We start from the raw sequence: 16,388 nt of genomic DNA on the forward strand, positions 1-16,388 counted from the left end.
TGCTGTTGTTCTTATGTATGAGGCTAAGCAGTTAGACTCAGGTGTTGCAGCCAGCCAGCTCACTGTATCAGGGTTGGTGAGGTTAAGGGTTGTGTGTTTAGGTGGACCAAGGATGGGGCACTCATGAATTATGCGGTGGGCAGTCTGGTTGGCATGTCCACAGACACAGGCTGCTGATGGGCACAGACCCCAATGGTACATGTTGTCATTGAACCAACCGACTCCGGTTCGTAGGCGGTTCAGGGTGACCCATGATTTTTGGGGTAGGTCGGCTCCTGGTGGTAATGATGTGTTTGGGGAGAGTGTGAATTGGGTGGGTGGGGTAGTCTCCTCCATTTGCCTATGATGTTGAAGGTAGTGCCACGTTGGGTTGCTGCATGGCAGGAGAAGGGGCAGTGGGAGGACAAGCGTTGGCGGTCCAGTTGAGAGTTCTGGACGAGGTTATGAAGGGGGTGATTTTTAGTATCTTGCAAAGCCTTGTTGACCAGTCTGTGTGTAAGGTGTTCTCTGCGAAGAGCTGTGGGAGCAATGCTAGCTAACACTGGTAGGTCTCATTTAGTGTTATATCCAGCTTTCTTGCGTGTGCACTGCAACACCAAGCTGGGGCTGCATATTCCACAGAGCTGTAGACTAGGGCAAGGACACCTATACGGAGGGTTGATGTATTGCCTCCCCATGATGACCCTGCCAGGTGGCAAAGAAGGTTGATCCTGGATAACACTTTAGCCTGTAGTGATTCAAGGTGTTGCTTGAATGTCAGTTGCCTGTCTAATTTGACACCAAGGCATGTTGAAGTGACATTGTAGGATAGGGGTGTCCTGTTGAGGTTCACTGTGAGCTGATGGCGGGCTTCCTTGGTGTTGAGGTGGGAGGCTGTGGTGGTGGTTTTTGCCATGCTCAGCTTCAGTCGCCATGATTCAAGATAGGTTGCTATGAGTGCCATATCCTTTGTGAGTGCATCTTCCACATTTGACCAGCTACTGTCTAAAACAGGAGTGCAAGGTCGTCTGCGCATCCATATTGTCTTGATGATGTATGGGGTAGTTTGCTGATGTAGATGTTAAATAGCATGGGCGCCAGTACTGAGCCTTGAGGAACTCGGTTTCTGAGCCGTCGTTGATGATTCAACTATCCATCACTGGTCTTCAAAATGAAGCTGCGGTTGGCAAGGATGTTTGAGATGAACCTCTAGACATCTAACATCTAGAGACAACAGCTGCAAATCCTGCTGTTGAAAAGCAACACTTTAAAAATTTATTATTTAAAGCAGTTGGTCATTCAGTCTGATAACTTCCCCAAGTTTCTCTGTAATCTGTTTTGATGCTGTTTGGAAGGCATTTTTTTCCCAGCAGTGTTGGTCGCTGTGTCTTTGTAGCACCTGCGTCCTTGATGAATTCCTTGTATTCTGTTGAGAGATACTTTTGTGTGCATTTTTTTTTTTTTTTTAAAGATATTTTTTTGGGCTTTTTGCACCTTTATTGGATAGGACAGTGTAGAGACAGGAAATGAGCGGGAGAGAGACGGGAAGGGATCGGGAAATGACCTCGGGCCGGAATCGAACCCGGGTCGCCCGCATTCATGGTATGGCACCTTAACCACCTGAGCCACGACGCCCCCTTTTGTGTGCATTTTTATTAAATTTGCCATATTGGAGTTTCCATCACTAGTGCTGCCCCTCAGTTACATACATTACTCTCTGCTCTTTAGGTCCAGGTATTTCTATGCAGCTGACACACTGGTGATTACACATTTGTTTTACTCTATAGCTTAGTGGTTGTTGATGTGGTTAATTGTTAGGGCACTTGGCAATGGTTGCATTACATGATTGTGTTATTGACAGCCAAGTTTAACTTCCTTTATGCTGTTATGCTACAAACAATTCTCTAATAATTCAGGCTTGATTTGTAGTTTTGGAAGACTGCATTAAATTTTTTTCTTTCTTTTTTGCTGGTATTGGCCCAATATCAATCTTGGGTATGAGGTCAATGCCACCTCTAGTGTTTTTTAGTATTTTATTTATTGCAAATACTGACTCGTATGTCACTTTGATTTTGTTGGAAGATTTCAAATATAAAAAGCATCTTGTAGATTAATAGTTATATTATACACATGGACCAGCTTCCCCCCCACACACACAAAGTAAAGCTTTCTCTGAATGTTTTTTCCTCTGCTATGCATTTTAGTTTCTTACTCACTCACTCACTCACTCACTCACTCACTCACTCACTCACTCACTCACACTCTCACTCTCTCTCTCTCTCTCTCTCACACACACACACACACACACACACACACACACACACTCACTCACTCACTCACTCACTCACTCACTCACTCACTCACACACACACACACACACACACACACACACACACACACACAGAGCTAGAGTTTCAACAGTGTTCATACTGCTTACTTATCTTCATTATTTATGTGTTGTGTTATTTAATATGTAAGGACAGTACATGTACATGCTTGCATTGAGGACTAAGTAATCCAGACTAGTGTGAAGTGCAGAGCCTGAATAATGTCATGGCCTTATGTATGGATGCACACTGAAAGATGTCTCTCGCTACAGGTGTGTGTGGATGTTGTGGGCGGTGTCGTCCCCGCTACAAGCGCTTGGTGGATAACATTTTCCCGGAGGACCCAAAGGTACTACTACCTCCCTCTCTCTCTCTCTCTCTCTCTCTCTCTCTCTCTCTCTCTCTCTCTCTCTCTCACACACACACGTCCATCTCTAACAGCAGAATTTGAGTGTAAATGATTTTTTTCACCTTTCATGTAGACTTGATATTAAAATTGCAATTAATGTTCTCCTGCAGCTGGTGATGGATGAAAGTGTTTTTTTGTTTTTTTTTTGTTATGGGTAAAAGCAAATAATAGTGCATCTCAAACAATTAGAATATCATGAAAAAATTTCTATATTTTTCCATCAGTTATTTAAGAAAGGGTGAAACTTGTGATATGCAGTTAGGTCCATATATATTTGGACACTGACACAAATTGTTTTTTTTACCCGTTTACTGAAACATATTCAAGTTATAGTTATATAATGGACATAAAGTCCAGACTTTCAGCTTTCATTTGAGGGTATCCACATTAAGATTGGATGAAGGGTTTAGGAGTTTCAGCTCCTTAACATGTGCCACCCTGTTTTTAAAGGGACCAAAAGTAATTGGACAATTGACTCAAAGGCTATTTCATGGGCAGGTGTGGGCAATTCCTTCGTTATGTCATTCTCAATTAAGCAGATAAAAGGCCTGGAGTTGATTTGAGGTGTGGTGCTTGCATTTGGAAGATTTTGCTGTGAAGAAAACATGCGGTCAAAGGAGCTGTCCATGCAGGTGAAACAAGCCATCCTTAAGCTGCGAAAACAGAAAAAAACCCATCCGAGAAATTGCTACAATATTAGGAGTGGCAAAATCTACAGTTTGGTACATCCTGAGAAAGAAAGAAAGCACTGGTGAACTCATCAATGCAAAAAGACCTGGACACCCACAGAAGACAACAGTGGTGGATGATTGCAGAATAATTTCCATGGTGAAGAGAAATCCCTTCACAACAGCCAACCAAGTGAACAACACTCTCCAAGAAGTAGGCGTATCAATATCCAAATCTACCATAAAGAGAAGACTGTGTGAAAGTAAATGCAGAGAGTTCACTGCACGGTGCAAGCCACTCATAAGCCTCAAGAATAAAAAGGCTAGATTGGACTTTGCTAAAAAACATCTAAAAAAGCCAGCACAGTTCTGGAAGAACATTCTTTGGACAGATGAAACCAAGATCAACCTCTACCAGAATGATGGAAAGAAAAAAGTATGGTGAAGGCATGGTACAGCTCATGATCCAAAGCATACCACATCTGTAAAACACGGCGGAGGCAGTGTGATGGCTTGGGCATGCATGGCTGCCAGTGGCACTGGGTCACTAGTGTTTATTGATGATGTGACACAGGACAGAAGCAGCCGGATGAATTCTGAGGTATTCAGAGATGTACTGTGTGCTCAAATCCAGCCAAATTGATTGGTCGGCGTTTCATAATACAGATGGACAATGACCCAAAACATAAAGCCAAAGCAACCCAGGAGTTTATTAAAGCAAAGAAGTGGAATATTCTTGAATGGCCAAGTCAGTCACCTGATCTCAACCCAATTGAGCATGCATTTCACTTGTTAAAGACTAAACTTCAGACAGAAAGGCCCACAAACAAACAGCAACTGAAAACCGCTGCAGTAAAGGCCTGGCAGAGCATTAAAAAGGAGGAAAAACAGCATCTGGTGATGTCCATGCATTCAAGACTTCAGGCAGTCATTGCCAACAAAGGGTTTTCAACCAAGTATTAGAAATGAACATTTTATTTACAATTATTTAATTTGTCCAATTACTTTTGAGCCCCTGAAATGAAGGGATTGTGTTTAAAAAAATGCTTTAGTTCCTCACATTTTTATGCAATCATTTTGTTCAACCCACTGAATTAAATCTGAAAGTCTGAACTTCAACTGCATCTGAATTGTTTTGTTCAAAATTCATTGTGGTAATATACAGAACCAAAATTTAGAAAAATGTTGTCTCTGTCCAAATATTTATGGACCTAACTGTATTATAGACTCATTACATGTAAACTAAAATGTTTCAGGAATTTTTCTATTTTAATTTTGGTAATTATGGACTGCAGTGCAACAAATAAAACTTAAACGTCACAAAATGGAGTATTTCATTTCGAGTTTGAGTAAAACAGTATAAATACAGTGCATCTCTGTCTAGTTCAGTACATGCAACCACAATCATGGGGAAGACTGCTGACTTGACAGTTGTCCAGAAGATGATCATCGACCCCCTCCACAAGGAGGGAAAGCCACAGAAGGTAGCTAATTGTTGAAAAGGCTGTCTGGAAAAGGTGCACAAGCAACAGCAATGACCACAGCCTTGAGGAGATGGTCAAGAACAGTTTATTCAAGAACTTGGGAGAGTTTTACAAGGAGTGGACTAAGGTTGGGGTCAGTGCATCAAGAGCCACCACGCACAGGCGTCTTCAGGAAATAGGCTACAACTGTCATGTTCCTAATATCAAGCCACTCCTGAACCAGAGACGTCGTCAGAAGCGTCTTACCTGGACTAAGGAGAGAAAGAACTGGACTGTTGCACAGTGTTCCAAAGTCCTCTTTTTAGATGAAAGTAAACTTTGCATTTCATTTGGAAATCAAGGTCGTAGATTCTGGAGGAAGAATGGAGAGGCACAGAATCCAAGGTGTTTGAAGTCCAGTGTGAAATTTCTGCAGTCGGTGATGATTTGGGATGCCTTGTCATCTGCTGGTGTTGGTCCACTGTTTTATCAAGTCCAAAGTCAATGCAGCCATCTACCAAGAGATCTTTGAGCACTTCATGCTTCCATCTTCTGACAAGCTTTATGGAGATGCCAATTTCCTTTTCCAGCAGGACTTGGCACCTGCCCACAGTGCCAAAACTACTACCATATGGTTTGCTGACCATGATGTTACCGTGCTTGATTGGCCAGCCAACTCACTTGACCTGATCCTCATATGGAGTACTGTCAAGATGATGAGAAAAAACCTTACCCAAAAATACAGACAAGCTGAAGGCCGCTATCAAAGCAACCTGGGCTTCAGTGACACCTCAGCAGTGCCACAGGCTGATCGCCTCCATGCCACGCCACACTGATGCAGTAAGTCGTGGTAAAGGAGCCCCAACCAAGTATTGAATGTATAAATGAACATACTTTTTTTGTATTGTAAATCCTTTTTTGATTGTTAGGAAATATTTTAATAATTTGAGATAATGGATTTCTGATTTTCCTGAGCTGTAAGTCGTAATCATCAAAATAAAAAAATAAAAAGGTTGAAATTTTTCACCTTATGTGTAGTGAATATAGAATATGTGAAAGTCTACCTTTTTGAATTAAATTACCAAAAAACCTCTCCTTTTTCACGATACTCTAATTATTTGTTTGAGATGCACTTGTACATTTGAAACACTAAATTTTATGCCTCCACAAGATTTTAGGAAGAAACCAACTTTATGTAGGTGTATGAGATATGAAAGCAAATTGGTGTGCTACTGCTAACGCTCTCTGCCTCATCACCATGTTAAGGTTCAGTGTGTTTCCCCAATATTTAATACCAGGCTGAAAGATTGTACACTCCTTTACTGGCTGAATAAGCTACAGGAATTTTTTTTTTTTGGTGGGAGTGAGAATGTTGTATTTAAGTATTATAGTTGTATTATTTCACTGTTGTCCTCACTGCTTTTGTTCTACAGTGAATACAAACATGAGTGGCAAATCTTTTATGTACTGAAGGAGACCATTCATATTGCTTTTTCATATTATTGAACCAGTTATTTATTAAATGGCAGGATCTTTTTTTTTTACTTTACTAAGAATAAGAGAACACTTAACTAATCCAAGGCCATCTGTCCATGACTGATTAGAATGACTTTAATGGCTCCTGTGAAGCAGATGGGAAAGATTGAACAGCCAGTTGCTATGACTTTCTCAATCTGATGCCAGACAAGTAATAAGTAGAATAAATGCAGATGAAAGTTTTATAAAGACATGAATGATATTAACAAAATGTGGATCCTGTCATGCTGTGTAATGGTTCGTAAAAAGATGGTCCAGTAGTTAAAGTTTAATCCCGGCTCTCGTCAAGCTAACTGTGGACCATATATAACAGTTTCTTGCACTTCACCAAATCTGACTAGATTTGGAAAAAAAATAAAGTAAGTGGCATCAAATTCTTCCGTACCGGAGCTCCCTGCATGCAGAGTGTGCGGAGCGAAGCTTCCTACTTAAGAGTACGGTAATGCATCAACCAGGGTTTTTTGTTTGTTTTAATATGGCTTTTGCGTCCGTATGAACGTGTACCACCACAGGGAACCCAACTGTTAATGCAAGGCAATGAAGATCATAAACACCTGACCACCGCACAATGGAATTTGTATCTTTATTTACATAAGATAATGGGGTTTTATCCAAGGCTTATTTTTAATTTGCTTTAAACAAACAAACCATATTTTACGGAAAATATTGATGGAATTTTTTTTTCATAGTGGGCAACGCATCTTTGCATTGTATGCTTTTTTTTTCTATCTGTACTATTTCTTACTCTGCACACTCATGTAAACATCACTGTTGTATAGCTAAATAGCAATTAAAAGCATAATTCCTTAGTTTTAGATAAACTACTGTAGATCGATATCAGTTGGTTCTTATGTCTGATAATATTCAGTCATAACTAGTAATGATAAAGTGAAAGCGCTGGCTCACTGCTGTCCACCAGGCACCCAGCAGAGTCACACTATAATAAATGTCGTGGTGGTGTTTCTGGCACATGGCATGCAGTGTCAGAAAGGAATCAATATGTATTTGTAACTGCGATGTGCATCTTATGACGTGAAATACACTACACAATTTGATGGTTCCTTTGCTATGATATGCTCTTCAAGTTGATTTTGTGCTCTTGCAAATATTTCACTCATGCTCATCAGGAGCTCCGCTTTTAGGCAGGGTCTTAATATCTATATTATAAATTCCTACACCCTGTCCAAAATACTAGAAATGCCAATGTGTTATTCTGGCCTTAAACAAAGTGTGCCATTAATTGTGCAACATGTGTGGTGGCTGTGGGCTTTTTTTTCCTCTTTAAAAGGAGATACACAGAGCCTTTATTTAAAAAAAAAAATTTGAGTGGATAGTATCTCCATCCTTGACTCTTATATGCTGCATAAATGGGAATTAAAAAAAATATATTTTTGAGAGTTAAAATCGACCATAAAGTTGACATTCGAGCTGCCCCGCTGAGCCAGCCAGCCCTGAGTGCGTGATATCACAGCAGGAACTGGTTTTAAAGCCGAGGCCTTTTACAGCTATAGACCAAAGTCATATAAATAAAAATTTACGGTGAAAGAAATACCGTTACCGACTTGCTCAACTAAGACTGATTTGAGGAGGAGGTAATCCAGCACAAGCAAGCAGCCGTCCGCTCCTGCAGCCATGAAGGCGCTGGTCACGCACCCACTTGTCACACTGGGGGTAAAAAATGGTGACCATGGAGAGTTAGAGAAGGAATGCGAGGGCGAGAGTGTCTCCCGGCAGTGACCTTCAGGGGGAAATGTTTCCTCAGCAACGGCCTAAACCAAGGCCGGTGCTGTCTCAGGGCGCCGAATGTCGATAAGATATTAATTGTTTGGTCTTTCCAGACGCAGTCTTTGCACGTCCACACCGCTCGTCCATATCTGTCCATTCCATCAATTCTATTCAAATTGATCTCCGAAAAACGTATTCCTTGCAAAGCTGAAAGCTGCTCTGAGAGAACAACCATTTTGTGGTTAAAGTTCTGAATGTCCACAGTCTGAGTGCTAACAGCTTTGCCCACCACTCCAATCATATCGGGCAGCTTTGTGGGGCTTTGAACAGCTGTCACCGTTGTCTGATTTCCTCGATATACCAGGGCAATGCCTAATCCAATCAGCAAAAGTCCTGTAATCATGGTTCCGAATAGGTAGATATCTTCAATGTCCTCCACAGAAAGAATCGCCAGGCACACGACCCGCCACCGCTCCCACGCGTCCATCGTGTAACCAGCTGCAAATGTTCCGGCAGGACAGATGGGTTCCCCCAAACCCAAATTTCTCGTCGAGAAAGCTGTGTCAATTTCGTTAGGAGATCAGTTTATCAATTCCATGCTTTTTTTTTTTTTAGTTTAGAAAGTAATACAGGAAGAGTCTCTTCAAAAAGTACAGCAGACGAGACAAGACACAGAAGCACAAGCAGGTAAAAAAGGAGGGAGAGGGAGAGCAGAAAAATGCGACCGCCTTCCATGGAAGCACGGAGAGAAAAAAAAAAATGCAGGTAAACGTGTTGTGTTTTTTTAATCCAAATGAGAGTCAGAGCTTGCCCGTCTGTGTTCTCGCTTCTTGAAGGCCAATTGTTTTTGAAACAATCTGACTTTCAGTTGTTTGTTCAGTTCTTCATTCATTCACTTCTTCCATGTAAGGGTGAGATGGCAGCAATATCCAGTTTAGAAATAAGATGGCTGCTCCACTTATTCACGTTTCTTCATACTGTGTGTTCCGCCATTACTGCTGGTCTCAGGCAATTATTAAACCCCGGGACGGAGCGGGATGTCACCGGTTTAAGCAACAACTGCAGGGAGGTCACTGCCTGAGCGATATGTCCCATCCTGTTCTGTCCCAGGTTTTAGCAACATCCCTCGGCTCACTCCGGGAGGACTGGTGCAGCTGAACTTGCTTTCCTTTTAAAAAATAAATACTTTTTCTTGTAGTTTTCTTTAATTGTTGCTACTGCACCCTCTTTCAATACAGGCTTATAGCCAACGCTCCTCAACAGATCAGAGGTCTCGTACGAGTCTTCAGTAAAATGTGCAGAACAGAGACCACTTCATAGCCACCCAATGTGCCCGTGATCAACTCACAAAACGCGTCCGAATTTTTGCAGTTTGAACATTCTTGGACCATGAATGCAATGTAAATCCAGCTTCTGTCATGTTGCTGCAACACATCTACGTGGCATGGTGATAAATTAGCTCAAAATGGAGGATCGGAGTTGCAGTCAGATCTGTGTTCTAGTATAGCGAAAATGGCGAGGAGACCGATAGACTTCCTGTTGTGACGTTACGGACATCAAGGTCATTCACTCAGACCGCTACCTATATGAATCACTTTAATCATAAAAATTACTATATTAATTTATTGTTAACGCTAAAAACTATTCCTGTGCCATTCTTGAGGTCTCAAGGCATTTATAAACGAAAGTGAGGCCATGGCTCTGTGTATATGCTTTAAACAGAATAAGTATGAGATTAATTGTATGATGATTATCTGTCTTTTGATTTTGTGCCACTCTGAAAACACGGGCATAACAGTAGTTTAATAATGTGCATTTATCTTATGAACAGCAGCTACTTATCGAGACTGAACAGTGAATTAATGTATGTAAGTAAATTAAGTAAATTAAATTGTCTCTTGGACTGTGGCAACATCATTATTCAAATAATAATTGAAATAAATGTCACGGTCTTGGGGAAAACTCTGTGGATGTCCTTGAATTCTGGAAAAGGGCCAATAATGACAGAGAGTCTGCTTTTGAGCAAATTTTTTTTCTCCCCTGACAGTAATACTATTTGATGTTTCTACTTTAAGAAAGAAAATATATTTTAGCAAAATGATTTTATTACTTTCTGCTCACAAGGAACTGGGGTGATGTGGGTAAACACTGCTCTTGCTGATTTGCACCAGGCAGATTCTACCATAACAGAGGTCATTTAAGTCCCATCTCCTTAAATTGCTGAATTGATTATTTTGATCATTCTATTAAGTTTTTCTAGTAGCATTTGGGGTCTTGGACATTCACAGTAAATTTTAGGACAGTAGTCCTGGTAACTAATTAATAAAAGCCTGACATGACAGACATGCTAAATGACAATAGAAACACATCGGTTTCTATCATCAAAACCTGACAGACAAACTAACGTCTACCATCATATTCTGACAGACACTCTAGATGACAATAGCAACAAAACTTTTTCTTACATTATTAATCTGACAAATTTAGTAATAATATTAAATACCTCATCACTAAACCAAATAATAAAATAAAATATTGAAATAAAAAAGATAAAATTTATTTTCAAAATTGAAATATCAACAATAATTGTCAGAACAGTGACGATAGACACGACTGTGTCACTTTTGCGGGGAAATAACACATTGAAATGGCCTGTCGGCTGAAAGGGTCGCAAGTGGCTCTGATTTATCTCAACTTATGATAGTTTTCCTCCAGAAAAATTTAAATATGAATGCACAAATATATTCTCAATGTTTCTATCGTCAAAAATTTCTATCGTCAGGATAGCTGACTGAAAATCTTACCTTGATTGATTTATTTGATGAAATCTAGCTGTCAGAACTCCAAGTCTTGCCCGGAAGTAAATGTCTCCTGCCACAAAAATCATGCGCAGTAGAATTTCCTCTTTGCGTCAGTCAACATGTGCGTGGTGAGGGCTTGAATTTTGCTATTGTCAGGTGCATTTGACTGACAGACTGACGATAGCATTTTTTAAAAATAACTGTGGGCTTCTCTCGTGAACGAAATAGTTCTTTCGCTGTTAATCTATTTCAACTCTATCTGTTGACACCCAAAAATGATAAAGCCTGCTTCCACACGATAACTACCAAAGATCCATAATGGCTGAGTCTATCGTCAGGTCATCCGAAAGAAATTCACTGACGATAGCAACAGGGATAATGAAAGTGATATTTTTAAAATGGGAGTTATGTCTGTCAGATATGTCAAAGAAATAGAACTTTATTCTTTAAAAATCTTTTATTGATATACTCGGTGTATTTTTAAATGACGTGCTGTTTTAGAAGACCAAATACCATATTTTCAATCTTGAAAATATTACCTCACTGAAAAAAGGACAAGAAAAATTTCTTATTTTGTGGGCAAGTGATTAATGGATCCAGTTACGGTAGAATCTGCCACCAACAGGTCTGGTAGCTACTGCTCAGTAAGAATTACATTAATGGCATTTAGCAGATGCTCTTATCCAGATTGACGTACAACATACCCAGGGTATCCTGGGGAGTGGTTGGGGGTTGGGTGCCTTCAAGGGCACTTCAGCCATTCCTGCTGGTCGAGGGAATCGATTCATCGACCTTTTGGTCCCAAAGCTGCTTCTCTAACCTTAAGGCCATGGCTTCCCTCAGTGAATCGTGAACATCCTACAGTTTAAAGGCATGTTCCAGCCAATGTAAAAATGAAAAAAAGATCAGACTAATAACCTTTACCAAAAACAATTTGCTGTTGTCTCGAGAATGAGATTTCCCTAGTTTGAAAATGGGAAGACCTCTATCTTGGAGATGATAGGAAATGTGTACGATTTAAGGTGGATGCCTGCGCAATACTGCTATTATATTTATTATCCTATGCATCACATCGATTTTCTTAGTCATAGTTTCATTCACTTTCTTTTCTCCATCTCGCTTTCTTTCTCTTGTTTTTCAAGGATGGCTTGGTGAAGTCAGATATGGAGAAGTTGACGTTCTTTGCTGTATCTGCTCCAGAGAAGCTCGACCGTATAGGAGAGTATCTTGCCGAACGCCTCAGCAGGGATGTGGTCCGACACCGCTATGGGTGCGACACACACACACGGTCACTCATAAAATGAGTGTGTATATACTGTGCTGTTATATACATGGAGCTGTATGACTGTGTGTAGGTATGTGGTGATTGCAATGGAAGCGCTGGACCAGTTGCTTATGGCATGTCACTCACAGAGCATTAAACCCTTTGTGGAGAGCTTTTTGCACATGGTGGCAAAGCTGCTGGAATCCAAGGAGCCAGACCTGCAAGTGCTTGGGACCAACTCTGTAAGTGTCAAATTGTGGTGTGCAGATAAATGTATTAATATATCAAGATGCTTTCTCGAAATATCGAGCGAAGAGGTGGTTTTCAAACAAAAGAAGGACTACAGCTTATAAGCTGCGAGCTCACAGTGGTCTCTAGCATCCATTGAAAATGGAAAACCTCTTAGTGACGTATCAAGGAGGTGGTAATTTATTTGTACAATTTAGGATGGATGTTTGGAATAAGCACTAATATACTTATCTGATACATCACTGGCTAGCAGTCAGGATCGGTTGATCACAGCAGGGATTCCAAGTGGTTGATTAAGGCACGCTGGGTATTTTAGTGTCAGGACATTTAATCCGCAGAAATTTGTGAACACCGAAAACTCATTCATTTGAATCACTGATTAGTGTTAAGGTTAAGTAAAGTAACTAATTAAATAAATGTCATTTACTAGCTGGGAGGTCCGTATCGTGAAATACCGTGACCGAGGTCTTGAAAGTACTGACTGAGGCCCTCTGGGCCGAGGTCAGTATTCAAGGCTGAGGTCACGGTATTTCACAATACAGACCGACCTTAAGCTGGTAAACAATATATATATTTTTCTTTACCAAATTCTAACAGAAAACGAGAGCGCCTGAAAGGGAAAGCCGAGCCGAGGCGAGCCGCCATTTTGAATCCTCATTCACGGCTGTAATGCAAATTGCTTTCTCCTCGGTATACAAGTGCACTTCCATAGCAGGAAGAAAACTACATTTTGCTGCCTATGTAGTCCCCTATTTATACAAAATTGAGTCATTCAGGATTCAGCCATGTTTTTGCTCGGCGTTAGCAAGTTACAGGTTTTTAGCTTTCTCCTGCAATGTTTTTTCTTTTATTTCTTCTTTCTCAGAGTAGTAAAACTCGCTTTCGCTGTGAAGACTGTCATCACTCACTATCTATGCTGTAAAATTAATGCTATTCTCCTGAGAAATGCTGGCAAAAATTTATAAGATTTTTGATAATCTTATAAATAAATCTTATTAAAAAAATCAATGTTGACAAAAACTTCTACTATGTTTTTTATTGTTGTGAACGAGCGAGTCGCCAGAGGTCCGTATCGTGGGATACGGACCCGCTTGCCAGCCAATCAGAGCACAGGATTTGATGGAAACCGCACCGCAAAAAAAATAAATAATAATAACAGCAGCAATATTGTTATTACTTCTAATTTTGCAAAATGAACAGAATCATGATGTTTAAAACTACACAGTTAATTCATGCTTAAGAGTCTGTGTGAAAAAACTAATGCGTTTAAAATGAATCCTAGGTAAAGACACAAGTATTGGATCCAAGTGTTTTAAGATTTATGCATGCACCGATAGATGATTAGCTTCCATAATGCAGTATTCAACATGAGCAATATAGACAGAGCGAACAAGTCGACCAAAGTCTAGTACTACTTGTACTATTTCATATGCCAGAACTACCCTTAAAACATACTTCAGACTTGAAAGAAGCTGGTGAAGAAAAACTATTTCAAACATTTGACCTTGCTATGACCTTGACTCTGTTTGGATCAATTTCAGAATCTAATCGGGTCACCTGCTGGTTCCAGTGATAATTCTGTATAAATCCTCCATCATCCAACCACTCGTTCTTGAGATATCACACCTAACGATAATCTCCAATGGACAGATATAAAAAGCACTCTGAGCAGAGACCGTGAGATGGGGAGAGACAGAGTGAGACAAAAAGAGAGCGGTCACTCTATGTTAATGCCCTTCAGTGAGTGTTTTCTTGGTCAGATTTAGTTCAGAGGAATCTAAAATAGTGCTTCTGGATGGGGAAACAAGCTGCATAATTTATCGGTGAATGGAAGGTAGAGAGAGCGAGAGAGAGAGAGAGAAAGTTGGTGTAAAGTGCTATGTAAAGTAAATAGCAGAAAGGAACGGAACAGAGGAGAGAACTGAAGGACTAAAGGAATAACAACTAAGTGGGTGGATGGTGTGAAACGCGTTGCTGAGAGAATTCTGAAGCACTGATGTGTTTACCCTTCCTTATTGAGAATTTGTAGACTTTAGACGGGGAGCTTCTTAATCCTAGAGTTTTTCTACAGAAAAACAGACAAGAGTTTGGACACGTTTTCTCTCGGGTCATTTGGAAAATAAAAGGAAATCTAAAGGCTGCAATCGGAGTCACGGAAAACTTATCAATTATAAATAAACACCATCAGTTCTAAATGGCATTATAAATAGAATAGGCTGGAGGTCTGTTCCTTAAAGCAGGATTTATAAGTTAGCGTGATTCGAGGTTTTTTCCTTTCCAAATACAGATTAGACAAAATCCGGATCAGTTACCCTGAAAACTCTCCAGCAACCTGGTAAATGACGGGTTGAGTGATGTTAAGCACCCCATCCTCTGCAGTTTTAAGTATTCGAGAAAGTGATCATATGTTTAATCAGTGATATAAATGTGGCCAAAATAATTGATTGTTGCCTGAATTCTGAAATATGTTCTAAAATATAATATCAGATTTGCAGCCGTATACATGTGGCTTTTGTGTATGTTGCTTGGTATTTATTTTGAAATTGAATTTTGTAGCTTTTTGGAGATGCTGTATCAACATCTCTGTAGCATACCCCCCCACCCCTTAAAATGACCGTAGGTGTGAATGTGAGTGTGAATGGTTGTCTGTGTCTGTGTCAGCCCTGCGATAACCTGGCGACTTGTCCAGGGTGTACCCCGCCTCTTGCCCATAGTCAGCTGGGATAGGCTCCAGCTTGCCTGCGACCCTGTAGAACAGGATAAGCAGCTACAGATAATGGATGGATGGGAAAAACAGGCGAGTGTATCAGTGTGGTGGTGTATGGACAGCATTGCATCTAGAAGAAGAATTTTATTCATCATACGTACATATAAATTTATACGTTTAAAATTCATGTCCAGAATTTATATGTTAATTTCAAGCTGCTTTGTGACAATGTCTGTTGTTAAAAGTGCTATAGAAATAAAATTGTCCTGAATATATATGGGAGGAACTATACTCACCTTATAAATCCTTGAATTTTCCATCTTCATCATCATCCCATATAATCCCCACACGTGGGGTGGGGTTCCCATGTAGCCACACTCCATTTTTGTCCATCACTCACCCGGGTCAGGTCAATCTGCTGAATATCCTCTTTGATGAGATCCCGCTATCTTTTCTTTGGCTGTCCTCTGGGTCTCTTCCCTATCTCTGTTCTTTCTGCTACTCATCTAATTATTTCTGATGGATCTGTCCCCTTTGTGTCCATACCACCCAAGTCTGAACTGTCTAACTTTTTGTTCTTTCTCTGATGGTCTCATTTCTTCCTTTCACCGAATATTTATTCCTTACCATAAGACTGAAACTTTTTTAGTAACTTTTAAGTACTGTGCAACTATTTCAGGTATATAGTTACAATTGAGAGTGAAAGTTTGTATCCCGTTCATGGTTTAAGAATGAAATGTACTTTTTGATTGATGCACCAAAAAAAAAAAATCCAAATCTTGAAAATGAAATGAAGGTATATATCCAGTATGGGCTATGCAAAACATTTTTGTTCAAGTTGGACTTTTTTAAATTGTCATTGTTATTCATCTGAACACCAACAGCTGGAATGCTGCAATGTTGGAAATGAAATATAGTTCTCTCAAAATCATTCTGACACTTAACGTGAAGCAATGCAAAGACAAGGTGGTGGGAAAGGATCACATGTAACACCTAACGCAGTAAACATGTCCTTGTTGTAAATCTTTATTACTTGCAAGGGGAATGCAAACTGGGCGGCATGGTGGTGTAGCAGTTAGCACTGTCGCCTCACAGCAAGAAGGTCCTGGGTTTGAACCCCATGGCCGACGAGGGCCTTTCTGTGTGGAGTTTGCGTGTTCTCCCCGTGTCCGTGTGCGTTTCCTCCGGGTGCTCCGGTTTCACCCACAGTCCAAAGACATGCAGGTTAGGTTAACTGGTGACTCTAAATTGACCGTAGGT

General features: G+C 40.4%; 1 protein-coding gene across 3 annotated transcripts in view; it reads left to right on the forward strand.

The window, feature by feature from the left end:
- efr3a (EFR3 homolog A (S. cerevisiae)) overlaps positions 1-16,388 on the forward strand; it is a 182,667-nt gene that overhangs the window by 57,452 nt on the left and 108,827 nt on the right. For all 3 annotated transcript variants that reach the window (XM_060905946.1, XM_060905947.1, XM_060905945.1), the window contains 3 exons: positions 2,579-2,655; positions 12,051-12,178; positions 12,264-12,414. In XM_060905946.1, the coding sequence (XP_060761929.1) occupies positions 2,579-2,655; positions 12,051-12,178; positions 12,264-12,414 (356 nt within the window). The remainder of the gene's footprint in view (positions 1-2,578; positions 2,656-12,050; positions 12,179-12,263; positions 12,415-16,388) is intronic.

Source organism: Neoarius graeffei, chromosome 23 (assembly GCF_027579695.1).
Source record: "Neoarius graeffei isolate fNeoGra1 chromosome 23, fNeoGra1.pri, whole genome shotgun sequence".
Taxonomy (NCBI): domain Eukaryota; kingdom Metazoa; phylum Chordata; class Actinopteri; order Siluriformes; family Ariidae; genus Neoarius; species Neoarius graeffei.